The sequence below is a fragment of the Acanthopagrus latus genome, chromosome 8 (genome assembly GCF_904848185.1).
Source record: "Acanthopagrus latus isolate v.2019 chromosome 8, fAcaLat1.1, whole genome shotgun sequence".
Lineage (NCBI taxonomy): Eukaryota > Metazoa > Chordata > Actinopteri > Spariformes > Sparidae > Acanthopagrus > Acanthopagrus latus.
Window position 1 is genome coordinate 1,564,293 of NC_051046.1, and position 17,831 is coordinate 1,582,123.

General features: G+C 42.0%; 3 protein-coding genes across 7 annotated transcripts in view; 2 read left to right on the plus strand and 1 right to left on the minus strand.

The window, feature by feature from the left end:
- The first annotated feature begins 359 nt into the window (after positions 1-359).
- LOC119024256 (5-hydroxyisourate hydrolase-like) lies at positions 360-3,810 on the plus strand. Of its 3 annotated transcripts, none has more exons than XM_037106826.1 (4): positions 360-511; positions 1,437-1,576; positions 1,783-1,918; positions 2,866-3,810. In XM_037106826.1, the coding sequence occupies exons 2-4, from the start codon at positions 1,443-1,445 to the stop codon at positions 2,953-2,955; spliced, it is 360 nt and encodes a 119-aa protein (XP_036962721.1). In that variant the 5' UTR covers positions 360-511; positions 1,437-1,442; the 3' UTR covers positions 2,956-3,810. The 3 variants fall into 3 exon arrangements, with proteins under 3 accessions (XP_036962721.1, XP_036962722.1, XP_036962720.1); XM_037106827.1 differs by having other exon boundaries at positions 367-511; positions 1,440-1,576; XM_037106825.1 differs by lacking the exon at positions 360-511 and having other exon boundaries at positions 1,351-1,576.
- Positions 3,811-3,964: 154 nt separating this feature from the next.
- si:ch1073-174d20.2 (AFG3-like protein 1) lies at positions 3,965-15,503 on the plus strand. Its single transcript, XM_037106812.1, has 16 exons — positions 3,965-4,233; positions 7,008-7,092; positions 7,645-7,715; positions 8,405-8,554; positions 8,687-8,758; positions 9,245-9,369; positions 9,526-9,796; positions 9,920-10,057; positions 10,191-10,344; positions 10,420-10,527; positions 11,482-11,607; positions 11,826-11,936; positions 12,049-12,164; positions 12,816-13,016; positions 13,097-13,291; positions 13,851-15,503. Exons 1-16 carry the CDS (start codon positions 4,102-4,104, stop codon positions 14,079-14,081), a joined length of 2,286 nt encoding a protein of 761 aa, XP_036962707.1. The 5' UTR covers positions 3,965-4,101; the 3' UTR covers positions 14,082-15,503.
- A 1,167-nt stretch (positions 15,504-16,670) lies between these two features.
- Positions 16,671-17,831, minus strand: part of LOC119024247 (voltage-dependent calcium channel subunit alpha-2/delta-4-like) — a 99,225-nt gene continuing 98,064 nt past the window's right edge. For all 3 annotated transcript variants that reach the window (XM_037106809.1, XM_037106810.1, XM_037106808.1), the window contains one exon: positions 16,671-17,521. In XM_037106809.1, the coding sequence (XP_036962704.1) occupies positions 17,420-17,521 (102 nt within the window). In that variant the 3' untranslated portion in view covers positions 16,671-17,419. The remainder of the gene's footprint in view (positions 17,522-17,831) is intronic.

Genomic DNA, 17,831 nt, shown 5'->3' on the forward strand with positions numbered 1-17,831 from the left:
CAAGATCCATCGTGAATCAATGACTCGACTGACAACAAAACACTTTATTTATTTATTTTATTCACTCCAAATCTGATTTAAAGTTTGAAAACCTCACCAACAGGCTGAATCTCTCCTGATCAACAAACATCTTAAATATATGAGAAAATAAAGAAGCAAATTAACCTTTCAAGTTTTTGAAAATAACACAACACAAATATGCACCAATAAAAATCAAATGATGACACGATAATTAAAGAATAACTTTCCAGTCAGGGTTTATATTTTCATTGTTCTAATTGGATCAGTTAAAGCTTATCTTGTCCAAACACGGGGCCACATGTTGTTGACTCTCTGCTGGATTTAATGATTCCTTTGAGCCTGAACAACCTTCGACACCAGACATGTTTACAGTGCATGCTGGGTAAGTGTCTGCGAGCAGTGGGCGGGTCCAGCGACAGAACAACTGGTTGGGTGAGTTTTAGGACCTGAATGAACTGCAGCTGCAGCAGAGAAGCAGATTCACAGCGAGGTAAGGCAGCGAGACACTGAGCTCCTCCACTCACACATATTTACAGTGTCAGGACTGGATCCTGCCGTAGATCCTGTCCTGTCCTGTCTCAGGATCAGAGCGACTCAAACTGATTCTACTCTCACTTACAAGCATGTTGCTGATGTCTCTTCAGCTTCAGAACAGCTCAGAGGTTTACTGACATGTGTTGACTCTTTCAGTATAAAGTAACTGTGCTGACAGAGAGTCAGAGGTCAGAAAGTCCAACTGAGAAGCACAAAGCTTTAATCTGCTGTTGATTTATTTAACAGATAAGCAAAGAGAAGCTTTCTGTGACACAACTCAAGTAATCTGAGATCATTTGATCCTGATGTAGAGAGTAATGTGGATTGTTTTCTCTGATGAGGAGTAAATGTTGATGCTGTTTTCTAATCTGTGTCTCTGGCATCTTGTTTGTAGTTGTGTTTCCTCAGACTGAATGTTTGTAGTGTGAAGATGTAGATGTGTGGAATCTGCCGGGACTTTTACAGGAGTAGGTTAAAGGTCCAGTGTGAAGGATTTCAGCTAATCTATTGTCAGAAACTTCTCCAGTCACCTGAAACTAAGAATTGTGTTTTCATTATCCAAGATTTTCATGTCTGCAGATGAAGCAGGTTCGGCATGTTGCACCGCCATGTTTTCTACAGTAGCCCAGAACAGACAAACCAACCAATGGCTCTGTAACGGTGGCATGTTTTAGTGAAACGAGGGGTATGTAGTTGGTTGCACTCTGCAATGTCACCGGTGGACAGCAATAAATCTCAAACAGAACCTTTAACTAGGTCTTATTCAAAAGGCCGAACCACTCCATCTTCGTTTAGTGTCCCATGATACGATGGAGCCCACTGAGACTGAAGATGTGACTGAGGGTCCTACAGGTAAAGCTCACCTGTCCACACCTGTCCAGCAGATCATGGCGGCAGCAGAGTCCAGCCCTCTGACCACTCACGTGCTGAACACCGGAGACGGCGTCCCAGCAGCCCGGATGGCGCTGAGCCTTCATCGACTGGACTCCAAGCTGAAGATCTGGAACATGATGAGCGTCGGGTAAAATACATCGGAACATCAGAAGTGTTTCTTTCTTTCTTTCTTTCTTTCTTTCTTTCTTTCTTTCTTTCTTTTTTTCTGTATTTCTTTCTTTTTTTCTGTATTTCTTTCTTGTGTGGATGAAAAACCTGGAGGATGAAGGATGATGTCAGATGCCTCCTGATCGTTAATGAAACTTTAGAATTGAGCAGTTTTATGATTTTTAGGACTACAAATGAAGATGGCCGCTGCCCTGGACTCATCAGCCGACAAGCTTTCAGCCCCGGCATGTACAAGCTGCGCTTTGAGACGGGGTCATACTGGGAGACTCTGGGTCAGACCTGCTTCTACCCGTATGTAGAGGTGAGCTGCTGTGTATCAGGATAACTCAGCTGTTGTATATTTGGCCGTGTGATAATAGGTTGTTTCCATTGATTTTTAATGTTGTAAATAAAGCTCCAGCAACATTTTTTTTTCAGGGTTTTAGATGCTGAAAGGATCAAATATATTTATAGTGTAAATCAGTTAAAGCTTCTCTTTAAAAAAACATCAATAATTCCTGTACAGACACACGAACACAGTTAACGTCAGCAGCCTGTCAGGACTGAGAGCACCAGTGATCATCACAAGGTGTCGCCAGAACACACCTGGATGAACCCGAGCTGGTTTGAGTTGGAGGATTTAAAGGAACTGTCCGCGTTGTCATCAGTTAAACTGGAGGGCTGGAAAAAGTATTCAGATGTTAATATATTTCAGTAAAAGGTTGAAAAGTAAATATACTTAAATTTCAAAAGTTAATATAAACGCATTCAGTGATTTCAGAATCACATATATTATATTTCTGATCATGATTATTGATGCTTTAACCTCTGCATCACTTAAATGTCGCTACTGGTGAATATGTTGCTGATACGTGTTCAAAAATTGCAGAGTATTAACCAATAATAATATATTGTGATGTAGCAGGCGATCAAACATTATATTAATACTCTGAAAATGGCAACACAACTAGTAACTAAAGCTGTGAGTAAAAAATACAATATTTATCTGGAGTAGAAGTATAAAATTGGAAATACTAAAATAACAGTATAGTAGAGTACTTGAGTAAATGCAGCATGATAGTCTGCAGGTTTTCATTTACAACCAAACTGAAGACAACAAATCATTAATCACACGAGCCGAAGTTTCAATATTTGTATTTGTAAACAACTTCACAATGTGTGTGTGTGTGTGTGTGTGTGTGTGTGTGTGTGTGTGTGTGTGTGTGTGTGTGTGTGTGTGTGTGTGTGTGTGTGTGTGTGTGTTTCCAGGTTGTGTTTACCATCAGTGATCCAGAACAGAGGTTCCACATCCCTCTGCTGATGAGTCGGTTCTCCTACAGCACCTACAGAGGAAGCTGAGGGACGACCAGCGAACAGAATTCATGACTTGGACTTTACATAAGTTGTATTTTAATATATATATATATATATATATCATTGTTAATATGACTGCAGACATAGGAGCATAATAAAACAGGCGTCACTCTGGTCCATGAAAGACAAAGTGAAAAAGTTACTCTATAATATATTTATCATTTCTGTCTCTTTGAATTATGTTTCATGATGTTATTTCTCTGATTGAAATGTAATGTAATTATTAGAATGTATTTTAATAATTGATTTATCATTTAAGACATTTTTCAAGCAGAAATGTGAAACGTTAGCTGGTTGTTTTCAGCTTCCTCACTGTGAAGATTCGCTTCTTTTCTTTGTTAATGGTTTACACCTTTTTTTAATTTTTTTTTTTAGATGTAATAGATTCATATGATAATTTGATTAATTGACAGTAATCAGCAGATTATTCAACAATAAACAGAATGTGCAGATTACACAGAAACAAAACATACTTTAAAAGCAAAAATGATGGAATGTGATGTGACTGCCTTCTTACATTTTACTTTTTTATTCTTTATATTAATCTTTAATTTTATTTCTTCCCACGAACTATACCAACATGGGAAGATCATTTGCTTTATCATCGTTTTCTATTGTCAAAATAACAGTTTTGTTTTTGTTTTTTTACATGTGATATTAAAATCGTCCCAGGGAAATAGCACAGTCATCTCATGTTTTGGTAACAGTTACATGAGATTGAGTGAAGCGTTGAGAAAGTGCCTTTCCGTCTCAGCCAATCAGTGACAAGGGACGCTGTGAGGCCCCGGGGCTGCCTGTTCAGATGCCTGTGTGTAATAAAGTCTTCTTAAAGGAATTAAATGCGTTTATTGACATGGAAGTAATATCTTATTTTATCTCTGAAACAATGACTTGTTTAATGACCTTAAAACATTCTTTTAGATTGAGGAATCTTTTTCTCTGTACTATAGTTTCCGGCAGGTATTCGGAGAGAAAGTCTTTCTGCCCTTTACATCATCGTCCCAGTGACATTTCACGCCGTCGCTGTTATTCAATAACACTTGTAGGAGCCGCACGATGAAGTTCAGCGGGCGAAATTAAAGGAAAAGGTGTGTTTTTGGACGGAAAGACTTGGCACGTGGCACCGAGAGCATGTCTCAGGTGCTGAGGCTTCTCTCGGCGGCCGCCCTGCCGCTCTGCCGGGCTGCAGGAGCCCGGGCTCGCTTCTCCGCGGTGACCGCAGGTCGGCTCTTCACAGCCGGATATCGAAGCTCTGCTGCCCCGGTGAGTGCATGTGGAGGTTTTTTGGACTTACGGTTGTCTGTGACATGAACGAACCCGCCACTGACTTACTGACCCTTAAATTCTTCTGCAAATGAGCTGGAGTTAGATTTAACCTGGATTTAACTTTGTGCAGCGGGACAGATAGCTGGCTAGCCAAACTACTTGCCGGACCCTATTGCAAAACCCGGGAGTTCAAGGTTTGTTCTGCTTTATAACGACATAAAATACAATTTTAAGCTACACGTAAGACCTCATCTGCCTCATTATAGGTTATTCTTTAATTCGGCACGGATTTCAACAAGCAAAAAAACACTTCCGTCGTAAAACACAACTTTCTCTGTGGAGATAACGTTACTACTAGCCACTTTTTATCTAACGTTAGCAACCACACTGTGGGAATTACAGGCAAGCGGGTCAAATGTCAATTAAAGTGACATTTAGTCCAGTAACCATATATCTTCTCCGCATTATAGAAATATGTCAATAAAGCAATGAAAGCGCAACGAAACGTCCTTCATGAGGCTCTTCTGTAAAGCTAGCTAACGACCTGTGTTTGCTAATGCTAGCAGTAAAAATCGAGGCCTGTTTGAGTGAATATTAGAAACAGTCAGTAACTTAACTTAGACTGTATGAGTAACTGTTCTTAAGTTGTACCGAAACCTAAACCAACATTTTACTGTAGTTATGATGCCAAAACAGCAGTTTCTTGACAAGTTTGAGAGCTTAGCTTGAATCAGCCTGTCATCGTACAGCTACAAGCTGCTTCTGACTCAGTTTGACAACATTTAACTTGAAGTGTCAGAAACTGGTCAAAGTGTTACTGTGAGTTTAATAGTCAACGTTTCCCCATATTCTCCAGCTCTAGACTAAACTCTGTAAAGGATATATACACAATGGTCACATGGCAGCTGTGTTTATCTTGTTCACACAGGCCATAAAAAGATTACATAGGAATTTTGCATTAAAATGCCTAAAATCTACATGATCCCTGCTGTATATTTTTCAGACAAAATGCGACATGTATATAACTGTAAAACCGTCTTGTTTCTGAACATTTTTATAGTATTTTGGCCCTCATGTATGTCTTCTCTGTAATGTCTCCAAGAAATAAAATACATTTCCCATCCAGCTCCAGTCAGCAGGCAACATTACAGTGACGTGACTTAAAAACCTGCAACAGATTTCTCCAAACCAGACTGTTGCTGCAGTCAGGTTGATTAATGGGTGTGAAGATATTTCCACTTTCTCCCTCTGGTGAACGACTCCAGATCAGAGCAGAACAATGTGGCTGTTGTTCTTCAGGTCCAGCTGAGTTCTTGACACTCTGCAGATGTCTGTATGTTGTGTCATTTTTAATAGGGAACTCCCTCATGGTGGAAATTACATTTGGTACGCTTCAGTCAAATGTAATGTTACTGATTGGAGGCATTGCTGACTTTGTGTGGACTGTCCCTTTTGTTGCAGCTCAGCGAGGACGTGCTTTATGTGCGATAAACTCACAGAGGGAAGTTCACACCAAAAAATACATCTAGAAGATCCACTTCAGACTGCTGCAGCCTCATATTCACTCAACTCATGCACGGCTGCATTTTGTCCCCAATTAATCAAACTGAAATTGTTTAAAGGTGCAATATGTAGATTTATAATATAACATATATTTCTGTCTAAACAAACTAAATTATACAACTCTTGTTGTTTTCATGACTGAGTAAACAAACTGACCTTAAACAACAAAAACACAATTTATACTGTTCTACTTTGTTTATATGTGGCGGACCCTGCCACCTTTCTAGCTTCAGTGTTCTGGGACCTCATTTTCCTTTGAGAACAGTTTGTTTATTCACTTATGGAAAAAAATACACATTTCAGAGTTTGTATTATTACTTAATTGATATTGTAATGAGAGTTTATACTTCTTCCCCAGAGCTACACAGAACTACCTCATGATGTAAATCTGCAGTTCTGTAACACAGAACAGCTTTCAAAGATCAGCTGAGGCTAATTTGAGCCCTCATGAGTTAAATTGTCGTCCTCTGGAGTTACCTCGTTAGTCTCCTGAGTACCAGGTTCCTGCTTACTGTCCTTTTTGCTGCAGCTCAGCGAAGAAATGCTGTGTGTGCAAAAAACCAAGTGAACCAGCACCGTCCCCATGAATCGCACTGAAATTGTAAAATGAGGTGAAATGAGCAAACAGTAACTCTTTCTGTGCCTTTACTTGAACAATGTTAGACCGTATTAAACCTCAGCATGTGATATCAAACATGTTTTTTAAATAACATGCTGCAAAATAATCTGCCTCAGTGGTTTTAATCTGCTGTTTTAACAGCCTCCACTCCTCTGGGAAGACTTTTGACCTGAGATTGGAATATTTCTGTCGGTGTTCCAGTTCCTCCCAAAGGTGTTGGATGGGGTTGAAGAACGTCCTCTGTACCGGCCAGTCAAGGTCTTCTTCACCAAACTGGAGGAACCATTTCTACATAGATCTGGTTTTATTGTAATGTTGGAAACAGCCGAGAGACAAAGACACACTTTTGTCTTCTGTAGTGTTAAGATTTCTTTCTTTCTTGGTTGGAGATGAAGAAGAGAATATGACAAACGTGTCCACATACTTTTGGCCTTTTTATCACATCAAGCTCATACTGAGTTATTTTTGAATGTTTCCTCCACATCTTTATTATTCCACTGGTCTAAAATACGCATCATAACTCACTGGTCAGGAGTTTTAAGTGTCTTAAAGTCAACAACACTCACTCTGGTTCTGTTTTCTTTTCCAGAACGTCTGTCGGACTCCAGCTAACTTCTTGTCCTGTCGCAGATTCCAGTTGGCTCAGCGCCGCCTGTACTCGACTGAACCTAAAGGTGAGAGCGACTCTGCAGCTGAAGCACAGAAGGTGGATGTTGTGGAGAAACCGTCTGCACACGGGAGGTTTTATTGATGCAACGTTACAACAACACGAGAACAAAAAGGATTTATACACAGTAGAGGTGTATGATGTGGGTGTTTTCAGCCAATAACCTGTAATTACCGCATCTTGTGGGCGATATTGATAAGATAAGAAACGATTTCACATATTTGTATTTTAAAAAGAGGTTCACAGCCTGTTTCTGCCCTTGTGAGGGTGAGAAAAGCTAAGAAGTCTGCCCAGGCTGGGATAGACTACAGTGTGTTTCTACCTGTGAGGACGACAACAGCTGAGCTTCTTCTACGTCTCCTTCTTCTATCTTCTTCTTATTGTGGATGACAAATAACCTTTAAAACATGCATACCACCTCTTACTGTATTTTAGTTTGGCTGCAGAATCAGAGCCACAAACATTTTTTCATCCATTTATATTTCCTCTGAAGGACGAGTTGATGTCTGTTGCTTGAATGGAAACAAACGTGTGATCTAACGTCATCTGTGTGTTTCAGATGGTAAAGGAGGAGCAGGAGGAGGAAAGAGAGGAGGAGGAGGTAAAGACTGGTGGAGCCGTCTGCAGAAGGTACGTCACACCTGCACGAACATTGAAGTGAAGTTATTTTACCAATTTATTGCTCCGACAGAGAAGAATCTCCTCTATTGTTTCACTTTTCATAATCAAACTGATGGAACACAGCAGCTTTTTTCATGGTAAAACCCTGAAGCAGAATTTATAAGAACAGTTTTGGAGATGAGAGTTTGAAAATGTTTCCAGAATGTTTCATATTGCAGAAAAATAACTGTTCAGGTGAAAAATGCAAAGTAGAAACTGGAATTAGAAATCTGTATTTTGTTGTCGATTTTTTTTAAACACATTTTTTTGTGGTATTTTGGTTCAGGGCTCCTGTGTGACAGCGAGGAAAATGTTTATTTCTATTTAATTCTGTTCTGTTTCTAAAATATAAAATATGTTCATGTCCTAATTATTTTAAAAGAAAATGTGGAAATATATTCAGAGCAACGCAAATAACCAAATATTAAGCTTGACTGAACATTTTGAGAACATTTTTCTGAACTCTTTACTTTACTCTAAACTTTAGTTTTTATTTATAAATGAGACAGAAAATACGAGCAGAACCATCAGATCCAAGCCCGGCAGGCTCAGGACTCATAATGAGAACACTTGAGTCTGACAAAGTTTTTAATTTTGAGACAACAGGCAACAGTTCAAATGTAACATCCAGCCGTGTGTCTGTCTCTGCCGGGCTGCAGGGCGACTTCCCCTGGGACGAGAAGGATTTCCGTTATCTTGCGATCACCGTCGCCGGAGTGAGTTCAGTTCTGCTCTACCTGTACCTGCGAGACAACGGCAGAGAGATCAGCTGGAAGGACTTCGTCCACCGATACGTGGGCAGAGGAATTGTGAGGAGGACTTTTCTGCTGAGTTATTAAACATGTTTCATCTGGTAGTCCTGATCCTGGAAACAACAGTCCTTAAGTAAGAAAAGAGTGAAATTGAAAATGTTTTTAAATGATGTCTTTCTTTCTGTGCAGGTGGAGCGTTTAGAGGTCATCAACAAACAGTATGTCAGAGTCATTCTGGTGCCGGGAGCCAACGCTGACGCGGTGAGAGGAACTGAGGGACTGCACCTTCATTTATCAAGCTAAATATTATAAAAACAAATACAGGAAATTGTTTTGGAGTTTGATGCATTTTGTAGAACAAATTGTTGTTTAAGGAAAGAAAAGTTAAACCAGACGAACAAAACATCTCGATGCTCATTTTGCTTTTGTTTGCTCTTCATGTAATTGAATCATCTGATAACAACAATTTAAAAACTAATAACGATATTCAAGCAGATTTAATTTCAAATGATATTTCTAGTTGTAATATTGGATTAGGACTCAGTGAATTAAAGTGGCTTGTTGGGCTGTTTTAGATCGGTGTGTAAAAACTGATGCAGGTAATCTGATTTAAAAAAACAAAACTAATTCACTCCCAACAAATCAATACAGCCGAGACATGTTTTACACACCGATCATCAGAAGTCGCTCCACGTTCTTGTAGCCGCTCCGTCACATGATGCTTCATGAATCACATGTGACCTGCAGAGCTACGTTTGGTTCAACATCGGCAGCGTCGACACGTTCGAGAGGAACCTGGAGGCGGCGCACCTGGAGCTCGGCCTGGAGCTGTCGCACCGCCCCGCCGTCGTCTACAGCACCGAGAGCGACGGGTGGGTCTCACACAAACATGTCCGCATGTTACAACAACAGACCTGGAACAGATGGAAGAATATTTCCTCTTAACTGAGACAGAACATTTAAAATAAGACGGTCTGACACCACCAGGTCGTCTGTCCACCAGTAACCTTCTTCCTCTGTCGTCTCAGCTCGTTTCTGCTCGGCATGGTTCCCACGCTGCTGCTCATCGGCTTCCTGATCTTCAGCCTTCGGCGGGGACCAATGGGTGGAGGCATGGGTGGCGGGAGGGGCGGGCCCTTCAGCATGAGCGAGTCGACGGCGAAGATGATGAAGGACAACATCGACGTCAAGTTCAAGGACGTGGCCGGCTGTGAGGAGGCCAAGCTGGAGATCCTGGAGTTCGTCAACTTCCTGAAGAACCCACAACAGTACCAGGACCTCGGAGCCAAGATCCCCAAGGTGACACACACACACACACACACACACACACAGTCATTTTTTAATAGACATGAGAAGGAAGGAACCTGAAAATGAGCATTATGGGACCTTCTGAATGACGTCTTGTCTCTTGTCTGGTCTCAGGGTGCTGTGCTGTCCGGACCTCCTGGTACCGGGAAGACTCTGCTGGCTAAAGCCACAGCCGGAGAGGCCAACGTCCCCTTCATCACTGTTAATGGCTCCGAGTTCCTGGAGATGTTTGTGGGCGTCGGTCCTGCCAGGGTGAGTGACGGAAACCAGATCAGATATCTGTCGGACCTCCTCAGAACCCTGAATCTTTCCAGGCCAGCTGTCATGTTTTTATAACGTGCTGCTGCAGTGAAAACATGTTGACTGAGTTTTTTCTCCTCTGCAGGTGAGGGACATGTTCTCCATGGCGAGGAAGAACGCCCCCTGCATCCTCTTCATCGACGAGATCGACGCCGTGGGGAGGAAGAGAGGAGGAGGAAACTTCGGCGGGCAGAGCGAGCAGGAGAACACTCTGAACCAGCTGCTGGTGGAGATGGACGGTGAGCTGCAGGCCGACTGGAGTCCGATTCTTCAGGTTCTGGTTCTGGATTCTAACTGTCTGTTGTTGTTCTCAGGTTTTAACACGGCCACCAACGTGGTGGTCCTGGCTGGAACCAACAGACCCGACATCCTGGATCCTGCACTGATGAGAGCGGGACGCTTCGACAGGCAGATCTACATAGGTAGAGTTCAACGCTGAGAGCTGATTGGTTGTTCTGGAGTCATTACTCTCTTTATTCTGTTTTTTATTTCTGCGTCATGAAACATATTTGGTTCATCTGGACCAGAGAACGGTTTGAAACAACAGTCACTGATTCTGATACTGGACCAGGTCATTAACGGTTTGGAAAAAAAATAGTGGAAAAGTAAATTTCGCCATTTTTTTTCTGTTTCGAACCAAATGCAGAAAAAATTTATTGTTTCAAGAGAATTTATTTTTCTGTGTTTGGGGGAAAAAATGAAAACTTTGGTGATAAATAACCATCATAGTTCCCTCGTCATCAACTTCATGTTTTCATTTCTGTTGGAACAAAACCTTAAGATATGAGATTAACTGTAATTTAGGGTAAAGGGAGGGAAATAAAAATGAGGTGATATTATCATCAGATAACATATTTACATGTGGATCATGTTTTTATAAACTGAGATTGTAGAAACAAGAACAGAACTTCCAGTCGTGCTCAGAGTTAATGGAGTCTCTGACATTAGCTCGTTGTTAAGACCTTCTTATCCTCGGGCTCAGGAAGTAATCACACTGACGCAATCCAAAGTGGATTAACAGAGACTTCAGGACTTGCTGCTCTGCAGCAGGTTTAAGGTTCAGTCCCCTGAAAAACAATGAAACACGAGGATAAAGGTGCAGATGATTCACTGTCTTCATCATAAACGCAGGTCTGGTTCAGATCATAAATCTTTTCTTTATTAAAAAAATACAAAAGCCAGAGTTTTACGACAGCTCATCAGATCCAGTAATCGATCCCAAATAAACATGTGGAGTCTGATTCTGTTCTAATGAACCTCACATGGTTCCATCTGGTGCTTCCACTTGTTCTATTGACTTTAACTCTGATGAATATAAAAATGTTTTAAGTGTCAGGTGGCTGAAGATCGAGAGCTTTTCTTCTGTTTCCTCTCAGGTCCTCCTGACATCAAAGGCAGGGCGTCCATCTTTAAAGTCCACCTGCGACCAATCAAACTGGACCCCAACATGGACAAGGACGTTCTCGCCAGGAAGATGGCTGCTGCCACGCCGGGATTCACCGGTACGTCTCAGCTGCAGTTAAGATAAAATAATGGTGTCTGTGTGTATGAACCTCTGGGTGCCTGATGGACTGATTTTACATCGTAGTTAAAGGAACAGTTCACTCATCATCTCCTCCAGGCTGATGAAAGTCAGCTGAGGTCTCTCTGGATCGTCACGGTCAAAAGTTTTGGGGCATTCTGCAAAACAACACTTTGTACTTTTCTCTGTGAATATCAGGCGCTGACATCGCTAACGTCTGTAACGAGGCGGCGCTGATCGCTGCCCGACATCTGGGTCCATCAGTCAACGCCAAACACTTTGAACAGGCCATCGACCGGGTCATCGGAGGTCAGTGCTGTTAACTACTACGACCACGTCTATGCTAACGTGTCCCTGTGCTTCTTATGATTACTCACGTCATGTTTATTCTGATACCATCAGTCGTGTTGTGTGTTTCCAGGTCTGGAGAAGAAGACTCAGGTCCTGCAGCCCACAGAGAAGAAGACGGTGGCGTATCACGAGGCCGGACACGCCATCGTCGGCTGGTTCCTGCAGCACGCCGACCCGCTGCTGAAGGTACAACTTCCATCTGTAGCGTCTGAGTTCACAGTTCAGTTCTTCTCCGAGTGACTAAAAGGTCGGAAACGTTTTGAAACTGGGTCATTCCAGACCAGCTCACCTGTCCTGGACTCCAGGGTCAGAACATTTAACACCAAAGTCATGATTTTTTTTAAAGTTTGATCCTCTGAGTTTAACTTCATGATTTTAGTGAGTCCTTGTTTTGTATTCTACCTCATCCACCACTAATCTTTCACTGGGTCGGGTTGAAAGTTGTTCTGATCGTCCGGGAGAACGTCAGGAAACTTGGCCACATGTTTTCATTTATATAATTGTTGCTGAATGAAGTGAAAACTGGTGGAGATGTGACTTTATTTTTTTACTGACAGATTCTTTATTCTTCCTCTTATTAATTTAATCTAATTTGATTTAATTTAATAAAAAGTTGTGGATTTTGGGTGAGTTGACATGGAACGATCCAATTTGATGTTTGTCAACAGAAAAATGTAATTCTGTTATTATCAGGACAAAATGAGAGAAAGTGTTTTAAGTTTCATTGTAAAAATAATAACAAATCAAACATGGTTACAAAGTGTTTACAGGTGAAAAACATCACACCTGTTCAACAGTTAAAAGATTTTAATAACAGTGTTTCACCTGTGTGTCCAGGTGTCGATCATCCCGCGGGGGAAGGGTCTGGGTTACGCTCAGTACCTGCCCAGAGAGCAGTACCTGTACAGCAGAGAGCAGCTGTTCGACAGGATGTGCATGATGCTGGGAGGCCGCGTGGCCGAGCAGATCTTCTTCGGCAGGATCACCACCGGCGCTCAGGACGACCTGAAGAAGGTCACGCAGTCCGCCTACGCTCAGGTAGGCGACACACCTGCTGCTCCGGTTTGATTCGGTACGAGCGTTTCCCGCTGTGACGTCTGCTTCTCCCTCCTGACCAGGTGGTGCAGTTTGGGATGAGCGATAAGGTGGGACAGGTGTCGTTCGACCTGCCCCGGCAGGGCGAGATGGTGATGGAGAAGCCGTACAGCGAGGCGACGGCCGAGCTGATCGACGAGGAGGTCCGAGAGCTGGTGGACCGAGCGTACCAGAGAACCATGCAGCTCATCGAGGACAAGAAGGAGCTGGTGGAGCTGGTGAGACCCTGAATCATCCTGAGATTTCATCTGTCCAGAGTGTTCGAAACAGTAGAAGTCTGTTTTCTCCTGCAGCTGCTGCAGTAACATGCAGTCAGTGAAAATATGTGAAACCAAGTGAAAAAAAAATATTTGGCAGATTTTTTTTGTAGTACTAAATGAAGATATCAAAGAAAAACATTTTCTCATGAGTTGAAATGACAAAAAAAAAATCCCCAAAAGAAACTTTTTTGTGATGAAATAAAATAAATGATAATAGTCATAATTGAGCAGAGAAAAATAAGTTTTCTAGGAGACTTTTCTTTTCCAAATTCAGGAGAATTTTTTTTCCCCCATGAGTGAAGAAGTGAAAATAGTAAAAAATGAATGAATGAATGAATCAATGTTCGGCTCATTTGCTGTGAAAAAAGCAATAAAAACAATGTTTGCAAATCTCTTTCTCCCATCAGGAGAAAAAATTTCAGGTGAAATAGTTTTTTAATTGTCAACAACAAACAGCCTTGTGTTGAAAAGCTTCTGGAGGTTTGTGTCCCAGTACTCAGCCTGATGTCGTCCTCAGGTGGGGAAGCGTCTCCTGGAGAGGGAGGTCCTGGACAAGGCAGACATGTTGGAGCTGCTCGGCCCGCGGCCGTTCGAGGAGAAGTCGACGTACGAGGAGTTCGTGGAGGGGACGGGGAGCTTCGAGGAGGACACGAGCCTGCCGGAGGGCCTGCGAGACTGGAACCAGGAGCGAGGACGGGAGGAGGCCGAGGAGACGGTCCCCGCTCGAGACAAACAGCAGGCGGCGTAGAGACGGACGGAGACGAACAAACGCTTCACATCCCAGCTGCAAAAACACAACTCGGCGTCGCAGAGCCTCGGAGGTGGTCAGGAGTTATTTCAGTTCCCTCACGTTAATGATTAAATCCATTACAAACCGTCAGGTCGGTCCCCATCTGTCTGCTTTTAAAACAGTTTGATGGAGAAAAGGAAGAATTATAAATTTCAGCTCATCAGTGATTAATCTGAGGGAACGTTTGAGAAGCTCCAGGCTCTCGTCACATGTGGACTTTTAATTTCACTGAAGCTGCGATGAGTCCGGACAGGAAGACGATTCTAACGGCCTTAAACAGACCAACAAACACCGGACTGTGTTATTATTCCTGAACTGTGTAAGAGATGCACACTTAGACTATTTATTTTATTAAAAAGGACTTTGGCCTCCTGACTGATGTTGAACTTTTCTGCTGCCACATTTAAAACCTTTTTATAGGTTTGAATATTTTTTTGAGTTGATGTGAAGTTGATTTTATTTCCTGCAGTTGATTTTACAACATTTCAAGCTCGCTGCACAAGGAGCTTTACTGGGATTTTATACAAACACGTTGATGTTGTGTAGATGATTGTATACTTTTTTTTTTTGTGCTAACTCAGCAGGAAGCTGCTCCATCGGTCCACCGACTGACGGGAAACATTCAGTTTTCTCTCTGAAGGACTTCTGCTCATCTAAAGTTAAAATCCCCCTCAAACATTTAGACAGGAAACTCATCAGGACCGTTTCAAACTGACTCCTAATTTATTTTAGCCAACTAATTAAACTGATCGTCTGTGCAACCTCACTTCTGCCTCAGATGAAACACATCAGTGTGTCCTGATGTGAGATTACCTTATTGTGTCTTTAGTCCCTGAAACAGATCAAATTTTAACATTCAAAGACACTTTTTAAAGACGTTATTTCCTCCAGTGTTCAGGATGAAGCAGAGAACAATGACTGAAGTTAAAACTTAGATGAAAATGAAGAGTCGTTCCAGTTTAACACTAAGGAACTTTGTCATTTAGTCATTTTCGACTGCTGCAAGTTGTATTAAGGATTCAGACACTGAGGGGGATTTTTTTTCTTTTGTCACATTGTTATTATCACTGTCGTCCAGCAGGAGGCGTCATCACTGACTGAGACAGCAGGAGGGCTGGACGAGCATGAACATAAAGTCAAACAGCTGCTAAATCTGAACGGACTTTAAGTAACTAAATCAGATTATTAAATATTAAAGCCTCGTCCTGTTACATGAACTCTGAAGTTTGTTTTCCTGCTGAAGCCCCGCCCTCCTGTGACCTCACATGTTACCACATAACCACGGAGGTTATAGAAGTATATGAATCTTCTTCTGTGCTGTTTGTCATCATCACACGCAGAGAGCTGAACAATAAATGTTCTTTTAAATGAAAATCTCAATTTAAGTGACGAGCTGCAGTTTCATCATCAAACTCCTTCACGTCCACAACATATTTTAATTTGAAGTTTATTAGAAAGCTCAAGTTTTAAGAGAATAAGACTCAAGTTAAGAACTCCTGTGGTTTAACTTTCACTGCAGTGATGTTGGAGGGCTGTCGCAGTTCTCATGACTTAATCATCAATCATAAAGATCAACAGATCATCATTTATTGGCCTGTCAAAGATATATCACACAATATATACAGTAAAACAGATGTCAGCCAATTATAAGGGAAAAAAGATGCTGTGGGATTATTATAATTATTATTACATTTCCAGTGAAGTTTCCTTTTTCAGGGCGCTGATGTCAATTCAGGCAATAAAGTTTAATAAAGTTGTTCAAGCTGTAAAATATTTAATTTATGAAATGTGTCTCTCAGCTGATGATCGAGCTCGACTGACGCTTGATAACGATTCGTTTCTGCTGATACTGATATTAGGAAGTCAAACAATCTGATAACGATTATCAGCTGATACATACAATGTTTGCATTGATCCCATCAGTTGGGCTCCAGAGGTCTGATGTCACCTGCAGGATGAGTATCGGATGCTGTGTTGAAGTGACTCGCTTCCCTTCAGACGTGCTCAGTTTAGATCTCAGTGAACGACACTGAAAAGTAATTTTGAATCGTGTGTCCACTTGTACTTCAGATCGTGACGCCTGATGATGTACAGGTGTGCTGCTGGACGCTGTGACATCACTGCTGGCCGTGGTTACAGGTGGAACAGGTTGAAACGCTGCTGCTCGTTTTCTAAATGTCTGACCGGAAACTGTCGGCCATGACGACAACCTGCTTCTCATCGTGAAGGTTTTAATTTGTAAACAAGTCAAATTACAACTTAAATCAACATTTCTGACTGAGAGTCACTGAACGCACCATCGAGGTCGGGGCCTGACGACGACGCCACGGTGGAGGAGGAGGTCGTCGTCAAGGCAACCAGCCGAGGATTGAAACAGAGCTGACAGAAGTGTGAAGGTCACCTGAGGTCGTTGTCTCCTGAGCGGCAGAGCGAACACACACCTGTCGTCACAACAAACTCTCTTCTTCATGTGAACCTGATCTGCAGCGTTCAGCCACTTCCTGTTTGAAATGTCAATAAACTGACAGAAACAAAGACGCACCAACGTGTACGAGTGGAAAAAAGAAAAGTTACATTTATTCATGTTTCTGCTTCAGTGTGCTGCATTGTTTACTCGCAGTATCCATGGAAACCATCATGACATGACGACATCATTTGTGAAACTATGAATTCAGGCAGTTCAGAGATTTTACTGCATCGTCTCTCAAACTAATCAGGTCTCAGATTAATTCAACTCTTTCTCCCACAAATCACTAAAATCAGATTCCACACTGTTCGCTTCACGCTGCGCAGGAACCTGGACTCTTCACCAAACACTGCAAATATTTATGACACCACTTCATTTGGCCACTTGTACTTTCTGTTGACCTTTGACCTCAAACAGCTGCTCAGTTATTCCCTATTTTTAAAAAAAATCATTTGAATGTAAAACTCTACTTGTATACAAGGTTTCTGTATCAAAAAGCTACAAAGAAGCTACATTCTTTGTGTGTAATGGCAAAGTTTCTCCTCCAGCTGCACGTTTACATCTGTCCATCTGGTTTCTCCTGCAGCTCTCGAGCTACTTCAGTTTATTCCAGGAAGGAGAAAATAATCCTAGATGCAGTTTGTTAAAAAAGAAAGAAAGAAAATCAAATAGCCCTTTAATCTCCACTGCAGAGTGAGCCGAGCTCGTCTGATCAGCAGGCCAGAAGATCTGAGACGTCCCGTCGTCGTGTCGAGTGAATAAAAACATCCCGTGGCCGCCTGCTTCAAATCCTCGCCGCCCTCACAGCGTCCTGATTGGTCGTTTTATTCTACGTCCGATGTTGGAGGAGTGACGACACGAGCAGAGAGGCCGAGAAGAGAGCGAGCGACAGAGAGATGGACGACGCTCCTCCACATTCCTTCGCATTTTCCTGCAGGAGAAATTCAACATAAAGTGTTCACAACAAAACTTTTATACTAGTGGTATTTCTCTGTAGCAGCGCTGTGTGCAGGTTGTTAATATAAAGGATGGCTGATACTCATCAGACTGACAAACTTACCTGCCAAACATTCACATTAGTGACTATTTATCATAATCAACAACAAACTATTTTTTGCGTTTGTTAAACGACATTTGCTGAGTTTGTCGAGGATCCACGACAGGAAAACGTCGAGGAGGAGAATATTTGAAAATAGTTGACAACAGTAAACTGAGAACAAGTGTGAGTCACGACTTCAGCA

What these genes read in the sequence shown, in the direction of transcription:
- si:ch1073-174d20.2 (XM_037106812.1), top strand. Translation starts at nt 4,102, where the DNA reads ATGTCTCAGGTGCTGAGGCTTCTCTCGGCGGCCGCCCTGCCGCTCTGC. An exon ending in GGTGGAGCCGTCTGCAGAAG is followed by an intron (nt 7,716 to 8,404) that starts GTACGTCACACC and finishes GCCGGGCTGCAG; the next exon opens with GGCGACTTCCCCTGGGACGA. An exon ending in TGCCACGCCGGGATTCACCG is followed by an intron (nt 11,608 to 11,825) that starts GTACGTCTCAGC and finishes TGTGAATATCAG; the next exon opens with GCGCTGACATCGCTAACGTC.
- LOC119024256 (XM_037106825.1), top strand. Translation starts at nt 1,365, where the DNA reads ATGGAGCCCACTGAGACTGAAGATGTGACTGAGGGTCCTACAGGTAAA. An exon ending in TGGAACATGATGAGCGTCGG is followed by an intron (nt 1,577 to 1,782) that starts GTAAAATACATC and finishes TATGATTTTTAG; the next exon opens with GACTACAAATGAAGATGGCC. An exon ending in GCTTCTACCCGTATGTAGAG is followed by an intron (nt 1,919 to 2,865) that starts GTGAGCTGCTGT and finishes GTGTGTTTCCAG; the next exon opens with GTTGTGTTTACCATCAGTGA.